Consider the following 17575-nt stretch of genomic DNA (forward strand, 5'->3'; position numbering starts at 1 on the left):
TGGCCTATGTTGGTAGACAACAGAATTGTTTAGCTAGTTGCTCAGGTGGGTGAGTACCCAAACCGCTTACGCTAATTGGGAGCAGGAGCGAATGCCACCTATGATAGCTAGGCATCGATTTTGTTTACTCGAGGGGAATCGAATGCGGGCAACCGCTCAAGTGGGCGAGTGCGTCTGCCAAAATGGCATGGAGTGAGTCGCCTATGCAACAGATTGTGAAGACCCTATGGTGAGGGGCAGAATGTGTTCTTTAGAGCGGAATCGAAAGCGGGCAATTGGGCGAGCACGGAAAGGGGGGGAGAGGTGGAGGAGCTAAGAGGAAGAGATGAAATATATCCTTTAAAATGCAGACGTAAGGGCCACGTGTTTGGCAAAGAAAGAAGATAGGGAGAGAGCCATATATAAAATACAGGATCGGAAAGTAGTTTGCAAACATCATCCACTTCTCCAAACAAATATATATCACAAGATAGTTCTTCACACAAATGTATATCACAAGATAGAAATCACCAAATGCCTCGGAGCACAGAACACCGAGCACAGCACAGTGCATCGCCATCGCCTTTTAGCACAGCAACTCTAGAATCATAGTTTGATCGCTCTCACTCTCACTCACCAATCCTTAGCTATGGCTGGACTGTTTGGTCCCGCTCTCGCAGCAGCAAGAACCAACCTTGCAACCAATTTTGGTTGCCATCTCGTTGCCCAACATCCTTGCATGAATTGCTCCTATTTCCCCTCCCTCAACTCCTCCCTCTCGTCTCCTTGTTTGCCCAGCTCTGCCGTTTGTACCAAAATTTGCAGATTGGCTGTTTCCCGTTGCTCTACGGATTTGGGCCAGGCTGCCAGTGTTGGATTGCCTCCCGCCCCCCTTGTAGATTCACAATCACCAACGACTTCTGGTATCACATGGGCGCAGACCGCTCTACAGGGTCCGAGGTCCGAAATGGAAGACTCGGTCGTGATTCGTTCGGACGGATTGAATGGATACAACTACGCGGCTGTGTTCGATGGACACGCTGGGTTTTCCTCCGTCAAATTTCTCAGGTACTTCTCCTTGTATCACGCATCGCAAGAAGTGCTACCAGTCTTTGTGTTTCTCGCACGTAAGTTTGCAATGTGACACTACACCATATTGCCATGTGGGTGTAAAGGTATAACTCTGGATGAACATCCAGGGAGTTACGACCATGCTTATACATATCCGTGTTTATCTTTGAACTCAGACGAGCACGCGGGTTTTCTAATTCTACAGAAGGACGTGACGTATGTTTATTAACTTGCGACTGCCGTCCAGGGAAGAATTGTACAGAGAATGCACCAGAGCTTTGCAGAACGGTTTGCTTTTGGAGTCAAGCGACTTTTCTGCCGTCGAAAATGCAATTACTAACGCATTCATGCAAGCCGACAACCGACTCTTGTCTTGGTGTGGACCATTTTATTCTCTCACTTGCAAAAGAAACGTAACCACCTTTTTTAAAGACAAGAAGAAGATGGAAAAATGCTCTGTGCTGTTTGAAGATAAATTCGTTTACAATCTAGATTGTCTGTCAATCACAAGGCCGCTTTGATCGAAAGTTAATATGATTTATTATACTGAGAGAAGCAGGTTAGAAGAGACTGGAAACGAGCTTGAGTCAGGATCAACTGCAACTGTATTGTTCTTGGGAGCGGATTGTGTTGTTGTAGCACATGTGGGGGACTCGCGTGCGGTGGGTAATGACTTTTCCAATCAGCAGTAGTTTCGGAATCGCGATATAGTCCCGTATGTGGCAATTCTGTTCATGTAGTTTCTCACCATCAAGAGTGGCTTTGTACGAAGTGTTCTGGATGGGATACCCTTGTGCTGGGAATCTTATGCTTTTAATGTTCATATTTGGAATCGTAAATCTTTTGTGTGGCATATCTCATTGTGCAGGTGATCAGTCGTGCAGGGAAAGCAGAAGTGATTTCAGGAGATCATCGTCCATATGGCAGCAGCAAAACTGCTCTGGCCGAAATAAAGAGAATAAGGCAGGCTGGTGGCTGGGTGCGTAGTATACCCTTTTTTATTGCAAGGGGGCCGGGGGAGGTGGGGGGTGGGGTGGTCCAAAAAGGTTTCCAAAAAGGTTTTATCTTTTTGATGTAACGATAAGCATCCTGTTTTAATGTTATGTTGCAGATAAATAATGGACGGGTGTGTGGGATTCTTTCAGTTTCTCGTGCTTTTGGAGATATAAAATTGAAAACACAGCGGCAAGAGTAATTTGCTTGTACCCTGAGCTTTGTATGAGCTTGAGATTAAGTGCTTCAAACGGTATTTTTGAGTAAATAGAACCAGGTCAAAGCTACAGTCGTAAGGAGGGGTCATGGGGAAATTTTGTAATTAGACTAATTAGAACTAATCACTATTAGTCCAGATTGCCACAGAGTGCGCACGATTTACTATATTTCAGCTTTCTATTTCCAACTTTCTGGTCCCTCTTAGTGCATACAGATCAAGAGGGGATATCAACAAGAGAAATCTGACCTATGGATTTCTTCAACAGAGATAGAGCAACATCATCATCAAGTGCTTGCTCCTTGTTTACTCCATGCTATTTCCAGGACAGCTTGACCCTGCAAGACCTTTTTGCTCATAGCTCCCTCATTAAAATTCCATTTTCTGATTAGTTTAGTCACTGTGTGCTCCACCTCTCCCTCTATCCTCTGCATCTAAATTGCTGCCAAGTTTTCACCCTTGTGCTGAAATCATCAGCGCTATTGCAGTTTTCCAGCTGTCTGTCTCTTGCTCCAAGCAATTGTGATTTGCACCAGATCATCTTCCTAGACCTCTTTCTTGACCATTTCACTCCTATTTACCTTCTTGCATCTCTTTCCTGCCAAATTATTAGCGATGCCCTCTTCAGGACTTGCCACACCTTTTTTGCTGAAAGTTCTAATTTGAAATGTGTGTGGTTTGGAGATTTACCTGACCTTGGTGGATACAAGTACCTGGAACCTGGCGTTTGCTTGTTCAGAAATGGCCAAGGTGAAGGGTTTCATTAGCATGCAGTTACAAAGACATTAAACATAGCTTGCCATAAATTCCTAGACAAAGTTATGGCATGAACTCAAGGAGAAGGTTGATGGTTGTTATTTTTTCCCAGCACCAGGGCCAAAGGCTAATCTCACTTTAGGATACTTATTCTACTAGAGATGTAATAAGATAGCTCAAAGCATCTGACATGCATCTGTTTTTATATATCAAGTTTTACTACCATCCTCACTTAGTGGAGACTGGCATTTGAATATTGGGAATGATGAGGCTAGCAGTTGTAAAAATTGTAGAATCTTTGGAGAGTCCTATCTTGTAGTGCTTGTTTCCCAAGCTACCACCAAGAGTTAAAAAATGTCTCGGCTCCTGAATCTTAGAGGAGACCTCCTTGCTTTTGTGCTCTTCAATATTGTGACCATTGCTTGTTAATTTCTGTCTGCATCTTGCTAGTTTTGTAACATTTTGTGGGGAATTTTGTGTGCTCAATAATTTTTAAATTTATACAGAATGCTTGATATTCTCATGATGCAGGATGCTAGAGGAAGGTATCAAAGGGGGCCTTTGGACAAGCAAATTTGCATCTAGGTGGGTGGAAATGGCATATTCGATGATCCACATGGTTTCTTCCTTAGACCGTTTTATTTTTTATCTCAGTAAATGGGATTTTCTTTCTAACATGAGCCCGCAAAGTTTCCCACTTTCATGGATGAGTGTTTGGTAATTTTTGGGCAGGCATAATCCATAATTTTTGCTTGTTCAAACATCATTAATGTGTATTTTAAATATTGTAATATGTGTTTGATACATGCACATGCATGCATGCAGACACACACTTGTGCGTTCACCTATATGCATTGCTGTTGAAGAACATTGTAGGCTCAACCTGTTTGAGGACGAGAACTTGAGATGATAGGGAGCATCAATTCAGTTTAGGTTGGATAGGATCAAGTTGTGGCTTATTGATATGATGATCTGTTTTGAATTTAGCTTGGTATAGCCCCATCAGCTACCTTTTCTCGAGGTTTTTTGCTAGAAGTGTTGTTTGGGAGGAAGTGAAGGAAAAAGGAACTGTAGCTTAGATGAAGAGAATGCGTTCCACTTAGCCTTCTCCTTCATTGCTATTCATTATCAATATGAATGTGCCCTTTATGAGAGGAACTTGGTGCGAAGATGCACATCTGAGTTGTCATGATAGTCCATCATTTGTGCCAGCAACCATACAAAAACCACAAGCCTTGCTGATTGAGTTGTTAGGAAAAGGTTGCCATTTAAAACGAGCTTCCCAACAATTAGGCATGAGATCCTTGAATAAGTGATAAAGCTAGCCTTTTAGTACGAGATATCGAAAAATGAAGTGCACTCAGACTCGACCTCATTGAGGGGGTGAAGTTGATAGATGAAGAGTTGGTAGATGAAGCGTGTTGAAATCCCCTTAGAAGCTCATCTCCACGCAAAGGTGGAGGAGTTCTCATGGGATGGTTGGGTTGTGGGTCCAAGGAGCTCTTCATTAGATATGGCGAATGGGTGATTGGCTTCAGTTGGTAGAGCTAAAGAGAAGTATGAAACGGATGTTGTAAAGATAGGGAACTCGATGATATAATTGTTAGAAATGCATGGTGACAAGATAGAGGCAACAAGATGAACAATGAAGCTTGTTTATTCATTGAGAGAGTGTCATTATATAGACACTGGGTACATCCATAGATTACATCAAATGTGAGCTCAATAGTGAGCATCTAGATCCACAATCATCTCCATGAATCTCCCAATCACACACCAAACTCCTAGATTCACTCATTCACACCTTCTAAGTGACACATCATCAGTCACACCTAACTCAGGCACACCTACACACACGTGTTGACACAGTCACTCATGTGATCACACTCACAACCACAGACCTTGTAATCCTTGGTATTGACCCCAGTACATCAATTTGTCCCATCATACCCCCCCACAAATTGATGACCTCAATCCTAGCAGTAGTCAATGGGAAACCTCATGGCTTGCCCACCTCTAGTGACAACACTCATCATCCCAACATGGCACTCACTCTAGTTGCATCAGCAATAGACTCATTTGAGCATGCTCACCCCAACATGATCTCACTCTGACTTTGGTCTCTTGGTTTACAATTGGAAGAATGGACAATGACTATGCATGGGAAATTCCCATGGCTCTAACAAGGTAAAACTCACATAAGACTAACAATAATTTGAGAGAGACATCCCAAGGCAGAGAACCCTTATTGAGCATAAAAATTCTAAGTCGAAGATGTGGGGAAATTCCTCCCCTTGATGGCAATCTTTTTCCGGCGTCGTTGCCAAGCCACCATTGTATCAGGATTCAGACTTATAAACTTGCTTGTCCATTGCATTGTACTTGGTGTCGATGAAGCAAAGCTTTCCTTCTTTGTGTATTGTCCTTGTGTACCAAAGCATAATCTTGTCAATGTGAAGCAAAGTATCCAATTCTAGGCAAGGTCTTACCAATGGGCAGTGTCTAATGCCTTACAAGGTTTGACAAATAGACTCAAGCAAGTGGAACATATTCTTCGAGAGCACAATCATCATGTCATCCCCATATAGATGCAAAGAAGTTGCATACATCATAAGATATGTTGCATAGACCACTGAGTCATCTCCATAAATGCAAAGTACAATGACACCATGAGTTCCATAACTGAGTTGTAATGCTCAAGAAGAAGAGTCAATATACTTGAAAACTTTTAGTCAAGGTCAAAAGCCCCAATTTTTAGCTAGTTAACCCTTTCAAAGCTAAAACTGTCCAAAATAGCAACCAGAGATAGCAGCAACTCGGAGGATGAAATTTGACCAGCAGCAAGCAGCTTTGAGAGGGCTTTCTAGGTAGAAAGAAAGGTCTTGTACCAGAGATCATCCACTAGCAAGGAAATGCACAATGCCATGTCGGTTTGTCTATGAGAAATGTGCCATTCTCGATTGGTTTTTCGTCAATTTCTCCTCGAATACTAAAGAATTTGGCCTTTAATTTGAACTGGAGCTAGCTCATAGGGTTGCCCAGCTGTTGCTAAGAGGAATTGGCGAAATATGACTCCAGCACGTAGAATTATGCAAAAGTTCGCCGAGTGAAGAAACTGTTGGCACAAGCGACTGGAGCAATATTTCACTAATCGCTTGGATGTGGAAATTCGCCCTACTGAGAGTATTCTAAAGCTCAAAGAATTTTATAAATGGTCACCTATAGAGGGAGAACAAGCACGTGGAAATTCTGCTCAAAAGAGGGGGAAAAATGGAGAAGAAGAGAGTGTGAGGAAGAAGATGATGACGTGGCTAGAAATGGCTCAAGGAGGCTCATGGAGGCTGAGTAGCTCTGATACCGCATGTTGGAAATGCATGGTGACAAGGTAGCGGCAACAAGATGAATAGTGAAGCTTGTTTATTCATTGAGAGAGTGTCATTATATAGACACTGGGTACATCCATAGATTACATCATATGTGAGCTCAACAGTGAGCATCTAGATCCACAATCATCTCCGTGAATCTCTCAATCACACACCACAATCCTAGATTCACTCATTTACACCTTCTAACTGACACATCATCAGTCACACCTAACTCAAGCACACCTATACACACACACACACTTGTTCACACAGTCACTCATGTGATCACACTCACAACCACAGGCCTTGTAATCCTTGGTATTGACCCCAGTACATCAATTTGTCCCATCAATAATTCACTGCATTGAACCCTCGCCTTGTGGAAAGCCTTGTATAATGGCCATCACTCCATCCCACTACAGGTTATCCATTTTCATGGCTGCATCCTAGCCTTAAAAGCGATTCTTTATAGGCATTGGCTATTGCATCTCTATCTATGGGTGATGCGCTGCACTGGTGTCCCTGATTGTATGTCAAGTAACGTGATACAGTCCTTAACTAAGGCAACTATCTAGATTTGCCCCTCTCTAGTGCTGACTGTTGCTCCCGTGCTGATCAGTAGCTCTCCCGTCTGCTCCTCCCGTACCTCTCATAGCCCTCCCTCCCGTAACCCCTCTTGTAGACAGTCTATTGTACTACCACTAGCGGTACTGCACCAGCAGGGTGGTTGTAGGCAGGCTCGTGAGTTAGGGACCCCTAGCTGGGCTGAACCCCCAGCTCAACTAGGGGATTAGCTCAGCCAGGGGGTAACAGGGGATATGGCCACCAAAGAATCACCCAACCTACCCCGCTCTTCAAAATCACCCTCTACTCCCGCAACCTCCAATAGCAAAGCCCAATATGCCACAGTTGCAGCTAGGACACCTTCCCGTATGCGAATACATATGAACGAGGTGGTCGTTTTGACCGACCCATTATTGGGTATCATGAACAGATTTTCTTTCTACAGGATCAAGGGATGCCATAACTAGAATTCAAGTTTTGGAAGGACCTGGTAAGAAGGAAGTCATTGATGAGGCTGTAAAGTCATGTAATGCTTCCCCCCCTACCCCCCAACTAGTCTCTGCAGTCAAGAATCTAGTTCAAACTGAAGTGCAGACAGCCAAGCAAGAAGTGACTGTGGAGTTTGACGCAAAGGTCAACAAAGCTGACGTCCATGAAGAGATTAAAGAACATGCTTCTAGAAAGGATAATTCTTTGAAAATCAGAATTGGGGGGCTTCCAGATGAATGGTATAGAGAAGAGGAATCATTCAATGATACCTTTGCACATGTCAAAGCAGCCATGCCTACCATTGATTCGACAGCTGACATAGATGACAATCCTAGCAATCTTGATGATGAGATGGAGCTCGAACAGTCCAGATCGGTCGGCGTATGATCATGCTATCATTACATTCAACTCACGAGACCTACGTTTAAAAGTACTATGACAATCTCATAAGCTGAAAGGGACTAAGATATGGATAGCCGACTGAAGGATAGGGAAAAGGAATTAGCAAAAGTTCGGGCTGCCGGGAAGGATGGTAAATGAGCAGTTTAAATCAAAACCAAAAGATTCTCAGTCTTAAACTGATGTATGGCCTGCTATATATACGTATGTTTTATCTAGGTTATCACGTAGGTACTTAAAACAAAATGGAGCTGCCTTTGCACTCCTTCGGAGCTCCTCCCTAAGCTGATGTACTAGTTGGTTTTCATTTTGTCCCATAGACCTCTTAGTCTCCCATGGACATTAATAGACTTTCTTTCTTTCTTTCTTCTCCTAATGAGAGAACTTGACCTCCTTGGGAAGGCAATTGGATCAATAGTTCAAATCATAACATACATACAAAGGGTATAGGCTCCTTGCACCGGTGTTGTCTTCCTCCTAGCTCACAATAGACGGGAGCAAGGGGTGTGGGTATGCACAAGTCAAAGGGTGTTTTATGAGTTTATATTCACAAGTGGACAAATTCATGATTTATGGATGGATCGATTATCCCCTTGTAGAATAATTCGGATGCTTTGCTCATGTGTATTGTAGCCATAACTTTTTAAGGCTTGGTTGGACTATGCTACTCTTCCTAAAATAAAATATACACAGATCACTTGCAATAGGTTGGACAGATTTATTGAACCTTTACAAGAATGGGTCCAATAGATTGGAGAGGAGGATTCCCTTTAGAGATTTGGAAATCTTCAAAGGAACTTATGATCCCTCTATATTGGAGGATATGCTTGGCATGTGCCTTATAGAAGGTGGGGATCAAGGACCGTTGGATGTTCATATGCCTTCCCTACTATGGGGTTAGAGGGCAGTTCCATTGCTTCTTTTAAGAGGGATTTGATACCTTGTCTTGCTTCAAACACAAGCTAGAGATGTTTGGGCCTCTTCCTTGGAGATCGTAGTAGGTCCGAAACATGTTTCGGGACAGCCCGAAACTTATGAAACGTTTCAGAAATGTTTCGGTTCTGAAACTCGTGTTTCAGGACCCCCAAAAAACCCCAATGTTCAAAAAATTCCTATTTGTCCCAATTTTGGGGAATCTGGTGTCGTGTTGCATTTGCACCACGTCTCAAATTGCCACCCTTATACTGAAATCGACTTTCAACCTGTACATTTTCTTTTAGCCCGTCCAAATGCAGCACATACATAAATCATGATTCATGATTCCATGTATCTTTTTCAATTTTGAAATATGACCATTGATACTTGAATCTACAATGATGTGTTATTAATTTTCTGATTTAGGATTTAGTAATATGTTTCAAGCATCCAATTTCAAGTTCTAAGTGGCATATCAAATGTCTGTATACTATGTTTCATGAGTTTTTTTCAAGTATTGGACTTCTGGTGGTAATAATTTAAAATGTTTTAATATTTTTGGGAAAAAACATATATTTAAATACCCTATTATGCACAAAGCATTTTTACAGACGTTTCGGGTTTGCCTCAAAATGTTTTTGAAACCCTGAAATGCGTTTCGAAACTCCTCACCTATTATGTTGGAGATACATAGTGCACCTATAGAGGTCACACTTGTGCCACATCAAAATGCAACATAGAGACTCATCATCTCTTTCTATCTTTCTATCAAGAGGATGACCAAGACGAGGACAGCGCAAAGCAAGACCATTGAGATACATGAGCAGAACACATGGCTCAGCGACCCAAACAGACTAGTGCATCTTAAACCTCAGCTATAAATATTGTAAGGGGTTGAGATCTCTTCTAATTTTGTAGGATCATGCTGGACCAAAGAGATCTGCACCAACCTATCTAGAGGCTTAGAAGTATGTTGGCAAGGCGAATGTGCTCCATCAGATGCTCCCTTTTAGAAGCTCTCTAGAACCGATTAAGAGTCTTATCAAAATCTGGTCCAAACTCCCTATCCAGAACCTTCAAATCCCACCTGCTCCCTTTCAGAAGCTCTCAAGAGCAGATAAAGAGTTTGGTCAGCACACGTACCGCCAAATCCCGTTCCGCATCACACATGGACAACCAGAACCATACTCGATTACAGGTATCAGTACAGCTCCATTCACTCATGGCACTGCTGGACCAAGTCCAAACATGCCATAACCTTCAGGAATATTGGTACCAATTTCGGGCATCTACATAGTACCACCTCATGCATTCCATAAATGAATCAGATATTCCTTAAACTTATGGAGTCTGTCAGGTCTGTCTGTAGCATCCTGCAGGCCACAGACTGAGCCGGCCCCGTTGCACTCTAGGCCCGCACACACACACACACACACACACACACATACAAAAACAATTTTGACCTGTATGAAGCAGAACGGTAGCTCAGTGAAGCACAACAGCAGCTCCAGCTCAGCAGCAACTTTGACCAGAGTACAGGCATTGGCCTGACTACAGACCATGCAGTGCCTTGCAAGCAACAGCAACATCACAAAGCAGCAGTAGGCTGTAGCATCAGCGGTACAATGTACAATGTAAATCATACTTGCTCTGTAGCCTCTTTCTATATCAAGATTTGGAGACTGTAGATCTGCAGGAGTAGTCTTATACTTTTTATGTGGTTTTCAGTGTTCGAGAGAAGCTCATATATGATAATGTACTTTACCCCATAGTCGTTTTGGTAATGCAAAGACATTCACAAACTTTTCTGACATCTCACAAGTATTGGGGACGCTTCCTAGTCCGTGGTCCAAATTCCTGGCTTCTAGATATTGTGTTCAATTAAATTTCGCATGTGGTGAGAGTTAGTTTACAGTGCATCTGTCATTCCAGCATTAGTATATGGAGTAGAGGTGTATACGTAACTAGAACGATTTACATTAATCAGAGATACAACAGCATACCCATCCAGGAATGGCATTGTTGGAGAATCTAGGCATGGGCTTGATATGGTGCTGGACGTCTCATGCAGGGGAAGAATGTATAGCCAAAGGAAGAATCTTTGAACAAAATACAAATCCCACTTCAATAATCATGTGTACACAAGAATCACTCTCAAGGACACTCAGAACTGGGATAATAGACAGCAGTAGAGAAGCCAAAATAGCTCCTTTTAAATAGGTGCCAAAATACCTCACACAAGTGCTTGTCACATGCACAAAACTGCTGCCAGAACATCTCAGTGTGAAGCCCTAAAGATGACTTCCTAAACTGCTTATACCCTGCTCAGTGTTGCTCCCTTTGTGGAGTGTGTAACCTCTGCATGTCAGTGACAAAGCCCTAATTGAGCTCTTATTTATAGGAGAGGAGGGACTCGGTCTGCCCCCCCAGTTTGCTGGCTGAACAACACTATTGTAGGGATGATAGGCCCCTACTAGGCCAACCTAGGCCAACCCACTGACTAATCCTTCTGCCAGCTACGCACTGGCCGACAGACCAGGCCCTTTATGCTGACTGCCCAGGTCTGATTCCCGACCCACCGTGGGCTGGGCAGCAATATACTGCCCCAGTCCTGTTCCACACCTTGCCACATATGCTTTTTTGCTCTGCTGACATAGCCATATCCACTGCCACGCCTCCTGGGAATCTGCCAGCCATCTCCAACCGCCTATAAGGTGTCCACCTGGCAGCCCTGTAGGGCCAGATCCAAGATGATCTCCCCACACAGCATGAATACCTCATGCCCACATGCCTTTCGCTCATGCCCGCATGCCTACCACTCATGTTCCCCCATACTATGCAAGTACCATGTCCCAATGCTCTCATCTAAGGGCTTACAGGCCTCTACTCCAACATGCACAATTAGAACTTCCAGGGCTGCTACATTTGTACAAATTGTCAAACATATGCTGGACAAGAAGTCATGAAGACAAGCTCTAAATTTTAGCAAAACCAAGAGGAGATCCTAGGGTATGTTTTCTCTATGTACTTCATTGAAAGCTTCAATAGATTGTTTTGGGCTTGCATTGTCAAAACGTTTTCAGGTGTTCGAAGAAAAATCTTTTGGACAGATAGAGGGGGAGTTTTCTTTGTGAATGCTATTAGTACCTGCTGCAAGATTTTTCAGAGGTTAAAGACAAAGACTTCGAGAAGCCTGAGTTGCTGACAGATACAGTTGATGAGGAGGCTTCTCCACGTTCACTCAATTGCAGGATGTTGGGAGTAACAGCAAGTGATCTAGTTGAAGACTGAGGAATCAACGCCGAAGGATTTTTGGTAATGGTGGGGCACTCTCATATCGAGGTTGTGGATGTTGCTGGACACAGACTGGGTTGAAAGCCGTTCCTAGACATGCTCCTCGTGCTGTGACTCCCCATGGCAGCCCTATACAGTCTGTGGCTCTTAGGGAGAGGGCTGGAACAGGCCGACTCAGTCTGTGGCCTGCAGGATGCCACAGACTGCTGACCCATCTGAAGCTACTGACTGTTGACTTTGCCACCTGCCACTCGACCAGTTTCCTGACTTGCCGTGTCCTATTCTGCTGTTGTCAGCTGCCATACAGGCTGACATTCATCCTTTACGGTGCTTTGACATGCTGACTGAAGTACTGATCAAAGTACTGCAGTGGGCTGCAAGACTGCAGCACTGCCATGTAGGCAGTCATCCATGGGTTGCAGATGCCCATGACATCCCCTTCTACTGAAATTGGAACACAGGGCAGAGCTGAAGACCCTGTCCATGATTTGACTCAGCCTGTGGGTGGTGCAAGGTCATACCGGCTGCTAACTTCTGGTGGGTTATATGAGGCACTAATCAAAGTATCAAGGCCGTCCATTCTCAATGCTGCACTGTGCTCACGCAAATTGATGACTGCACAGTGGTAAGCAAAGCCATAACGTGCGTAAGATCTGCTTGGCCTAATTGGGTGACAATGAAGGTTTGCTTCAAGTCCATCCCATTGATGCAGAGCTCGATGTCCCACGCTATCACTATGGAGTTGGGAGTACTGTTGCTGACTGTTTTGTTGGCAGACGGAGCTTGGTGGAAGGGACTCATCCAATAAATCCTCCAAAATACCATCGTCAAACAGAATAGTGACACTTTTGTCCTGCTACCTGTCCATAACACTTGATATCCTCTTGAACTGGTTCTCTTGAAGGGTCTCCCTCCCTTCTGACAGCTAGCTGTTGGTTCTTCCCACATTTATAGAGGGTTTGGCTCAAGTGTGGTATGAGAACCAAGCCGAAGATGTTCGCCAAAGCTGGCCAAGGTTGACAGCAGCGATGATTGAGTATTTTGGCAAAGAAGAGGAGCCGAAGAATGTGTACCTGTAGGTGGCAAACTTGATGCAGTCAGAAGGTGAGATGGCGCGTCGATATGTGGATCGAGCGGCCGTGCTCCTGGACTGTTTAATTGCCACACAGGAGGACAATGCCGGATTTCGAGCTGGAATGACTCAGCATGTGCTGGGCTTCCTTGTAGCAGGAGCAAGTGACGAATTCCGCCTCAAGCTTAAATGGGAGAATCCAGAAACTATGGTGCTAGCACATGAGATTGCTCAAAAGTTTGATAAAGTTCAGTCTAACCCCGCTTCAAAGAAGACGATTGTCCCTCCGCAACCCCCTCAATTCTTGCAACAACAACTTGGGGGGTCTAACTCAGGGGCATACCCCCACCCCTCATCAGGGATGTATCCACCGCCTCCACCTCAAATGTATGGTTCTCCCTTAGATGCTTACCCTCAACAAGGTGTATATTCTCACGCTCCGCCTCGAAGATTTCCCCAGCCTCGCCCACGAGCCCCCCTCCTTTCTACTTCCTCGGCCCCTCCAACTAAAGAGGCCCCCCTGCAACAGAACCTGGAGTCAATAACCTAGCCAAGGCGCTGAATGATCTTCGGCTTGAGATGGTGGGCATCAGAAATCAAGCCAACCGCCCTCCAAGAGACCGTGCTAATGTTGTATGCTATGAGTGCCACCAAAAGGGTCATTATCTCACGAAATGTCCCAATATTCCAAGGGTGAATCTTCTAAGTGAATCATGCACTGAGGATTCTGATGTAGAGATCCTTGACCTCGGGAAAAGAAGTCGTACCACCTCGGACCCCTCTCCAAACCGTGGACCAGGCCGCCCCAGGAAGAAGGTGTCCTTCTCAGAGCCCTCAGATGCTGAGATGGCAGAACCACCAATAGAGAAGGCTAAAAGATCTCGCAGGAGTAAATGGTCTCCCTCGGATTTTCCCATCGCTCGGGGCAAGAAGACTATTCGGTCATTCAGGACCTTGCTCATCGTTGTTTGAGCATCACGCTCCCTCAACTAATAGCATTAAGCCCTAAGGTGAGACGTGAGCTGTAGCAAGGGCTCTCAACAAGGAGGAACAAGAAAAAGGGAAAGGTAAGAGAGGTATCTTCTATCTCTAAAGAAATTGATCGGCACCCACATACAGTCAATGTCATCATAGATAATTGCCATGTCAAAAAATGTGTGTGTTGATGGGGGAGCTGCATGTATTATCATGGTGCCCCGAATCATGAAGAAATTGAATTTGAAATGTACAAGGCGTTCCTCCGCTGAGACACCTCCTGAAGTTGGGGCATATCTTGATTGTACAAGATGCAAATGGGACCAATGCCACTTGTCATGGCCATGCATATGACGGTAACAATAGAGATGCTCCGTGTCGTGCTTTTGCATCTCCTCTGGGTTGAGAAAACCCTCAAACCTACATCTATGGCTGCCTTGCTATCTGAGGTCGTGCTGGTCTTGGATCTTGTTTGCTTTGAGGTCTCCACATACTTCTTGTTTAGAGGGCCTTTGGGGACGTAACTCTTGTTCATGAGATCGAAATTCTAAGCTGCCTTGCTATGTGAGGTCGTGCTGGTCTTGGATCTTGTTTGCTTTGAGGTCTCCACATACTTCTTGTTTAGAGGGCCTTTGGGGACGTAACTCTTGTTCATGAGATCAAAATTCTAAGCAATTTTGTAGGCATTGCCATACATCGCTGGTCTGAAGCTGCAAACATTTCAGACACTGATCCGGCCCTTGTCTAACGCCTGCAATTGAATAGCCACTTAGAATAGAGCAGATGCCTTGATATGTAGGAATGAGGGGACTTGAGTAAAAGAGGGGCAAAGGGATTTTAGGACTTAGATTTGCTTTGGAGTGTGAATGCTTTAGGATTAATCAATACATAGGAGAGGGCTTGGGTAAGGATTATGGGGAGGTGGCGTGAGTAAGGACTTAGTTGTCCTTTGGAGTGTGAAGGCTTTAGGATTAATTGGGTACATAGGAGACGTCTTGGGTAAGGATTATGGGAGGTGGCACGAGTAAGAAATGACAAGGCGTTCGGGAGCCTTTGCGCACATGATCTTGAGGAAAGATTGGTTTAAATGAATTAGGCCATTGGATAAACCTCAGAATATATATCGTGATGACGACAATAAAATATCTATTGAAGGAATCAGAGAAATTATTCTGAAATCTATATGATGGATCATGAAGAGGTATTTTCCAAGTGTCATATCTACCAACACTAGCCAAGAATTTGACATTCTTGTTGAGAATCATTGAACAAAGGATTGAGGCTAGCAATGATGCCACCCGGAAATCACTCATAGTGAAGCAAATTTATGGCGTCAAAGGTTTAGATACTTGGATTTCCAATCATTGTAGCTCATAGAGAAAAACATATAGGACATGGTCTACCAAATATCAAATGGGAAATTGGTGAAGGCTTATGTGTGTGTGGCAAATAGCACGGGGAATCATTTCCTATCAAAGGAGGAACCAAGGAGTATGGCCCATTGGTTCTAGTACACAAAGATAATTGCAGGACACATGCTAGACACACATTCACAAAGAGCAAGTAAATATTTTGTTACTTTCATTGATGACTAGACCTGAAAAGGCTTTATCTTATTTATGCATAAGACATTCAAGATTTTTGAAATATTAAGAGGTTTGTTAGAACTGAAGATTTGACTATCATTGCATATATGTGGATGAATTGATCATCAACTTTGAATCAAGATGGAAAATTGACTATCATTGCATATATGTGGATGATTTGATCATTGTAAGCTACAGCTTGTTGATGATAAATCAAGTCAAGGAAAAGTTGAGTAGGCATTTTGAAATGAGAGATTGATGAGATTGTCAAATCGTATGATATGGGAAATTGCAAGCTTGTCAGCACTCCAATTGAAAAAGGTTAGAATATCTTTAAGACGGAGAGAAATGATTCTAAGATGCTACATTGTATTTGCAAGCAACTCACAAAGTGATTGATAGGAATTAGACCGGATATTTGTAGGTTTGGACAGCAAGATCATGCAAACACATTTGATTATAATTAGAAATTGGTGAAAAGGATCTTCAAGTAGCCAAGGGTACAATTGTGGATCCAAATCAAAAACCTTACCTCATGGGATTCTATGATGCAAATATAAAGAAATTTCTTGGAGATAAATAAGACAACACTAAAGACGAAAGATAGCTGAAGAAGAAATATATATCACCAAAGTAACTCAATACAAGAGAAGAGATATCTGCGAAAGAAACTGTGGAGGGAGCGAACAGCAGTCCTCCAGAGCAGTCAATTGAAGTGGGCTCTGCACTAGCTCCACAAGCTGGAACTGAACCAGATCTGGGTCAGCAACCTATTGCCAAAAGAGCAAAGGTTTGCTGCAGATCTGCAAAGAAGGGTAGCAACAATAGAGGAGGAAGTCGATGCTGATTTGGAGCAGCTACAAGAGAGGATGATGGAGAGGAAGCAGAGGAGGTAGAGAAGTTGCTGGGGCAGAGGCAGAGGAGATGCTGAAGCGGAGGTAGAGGAGGCAGAGTTGCTGGAGAGGATGCAGGAGCGAAGGCAGAGGAGGCAGAGATGCTGGAGAGCAGGTGTGCAGCAGCCTGTTCCAAAAGTGATGTGGTAGCTAGGGAGCTACTGCCTTTTATAGGCCTGACCCATGAGGTCGGCCAGCTGGTCGGTCAATTCCAGGTCGGCCAGTTTTGGTCGGCCAGTTCTGGTCGGCCAATTCTGATCGGCCAGTTCTGGTTGGCCAGTAATGGCCGGCCAATTCCAGGTCGGCCACTTCTGGTCGGCCAGTTCTGGTCGGCCAGTTCTGGTCGGCCAGTAATGGCCGGCCATTTTTTGTCTTTCTGGCCACTTGTTTGGCCCTGGCCTTTCTAGCCACTTGTTTGGCCCTGGCCTTTCTAGCCACTTGTTTGGCCCTGGCTTCTGCGTTTGGAGATTGCCTGGCTTAACACCCCCTCTCAATGTCCAAGGTAGAATGGTTCCAGGGGTGATCTATCTTCTTCATCAGCCCTTTTTTTTTTCTTTTTTCTTTTTTTTTTTGGGTTGGTAAGAGGGTTTTCATTTAGATGGAGATGCCTACAAAGTAGGTTTTCATCTTCGCTAAATGCCCAGTAGTGATGGTACAATCATAGAGTACAGAAAGAGAGGTGCTTAAGGAGTGCCCTCGCAGGGGATTTATTCACTTCCTTTAAGCACTAGTATACAAATAAAATACTGCTAAGGAGAAGGAGGCGGTACACCAATCCCGAGCCGTGGATTAAGATGCTCAAGAATAGGTCGGCTAACCGGCTTGGTAAGAATGTCAACATGATTATCGACAGCTGGAACATATATCAATCGAATAGTACCCAGTTCCACTTGCTCGCGAGTAAAATGAAAGTGTACGCCAACATGTTTGGTGCAGTTGGAGAAAATGGGATTGCTGGCGAGAGCGATGGCACTTTTGTTGTCGACATAGAGGACCGTTGGTTCAGT

At 44.0% G+C, this 17575-nt stretch overlaps 1 protein-coding gene across 2 annotated transcripts in view; it reads left to right on the forward strand.

Moving 5' to 3' along the window:
* The first annotated feature begins 443 nt into the window (after nucleotides 1-443).
* TAP38 (thylakoid-associated phosphatase 38) overlaps nucleotides 444-17575 on the forward strand; it is a 37172-nt gene continuing 20040 nt past the window's right edge. The window contains exons 1-6 of one of the 2 annotated variants that reach the window (XM_087373402.1): nucleotides 444-1047; nucleotides 1298-1426; nucleotides 1607-1712; nucleotides 1919-2029; nucleotides 2162-2241; nucleotides 3548-3601. In XM_087373402.1, coding sequence (XP_087229528.1) covers nucleotides 629-1047; nucleotides 1298-1426; nucleotides 1607-1712; nucleotides 1919-2029; nucleotides 2162-2241; nucleotides 3548-3601 — 899 coding nt within the window. In that variant the 5' untranslated portion in view covers nucleotides 444-628. The remainder of the gene's footprint in view (nucleotides 1048-1297; nucleotides 1427-1606; nucleotides 1713-1918; nucleotides 2030-2161; nucleotides 2242-3547; nucleotides 3602-17575) is intronic. The other variant, XM_087373404.1, reaches the window with a different exon arrangement.

This window comes from Dipteris shenzhenensis, chromosome 4 (assembly GCF_047967505.1).
Source record: "Dipteris shenzhenensis isolate YYH24624 ecotype China chromosome 4, Dip_SZ_1.0, whole genome shotgun sequence".
Classification (NCBI taxonomy): domain Eukaryota; kingdom Viridiplantae; phylum Streptophyta; class Polypodiopsida; order Gleicheniales; family Dipteridaceae; genus Dipteris; species Dipteris shenzhenensis.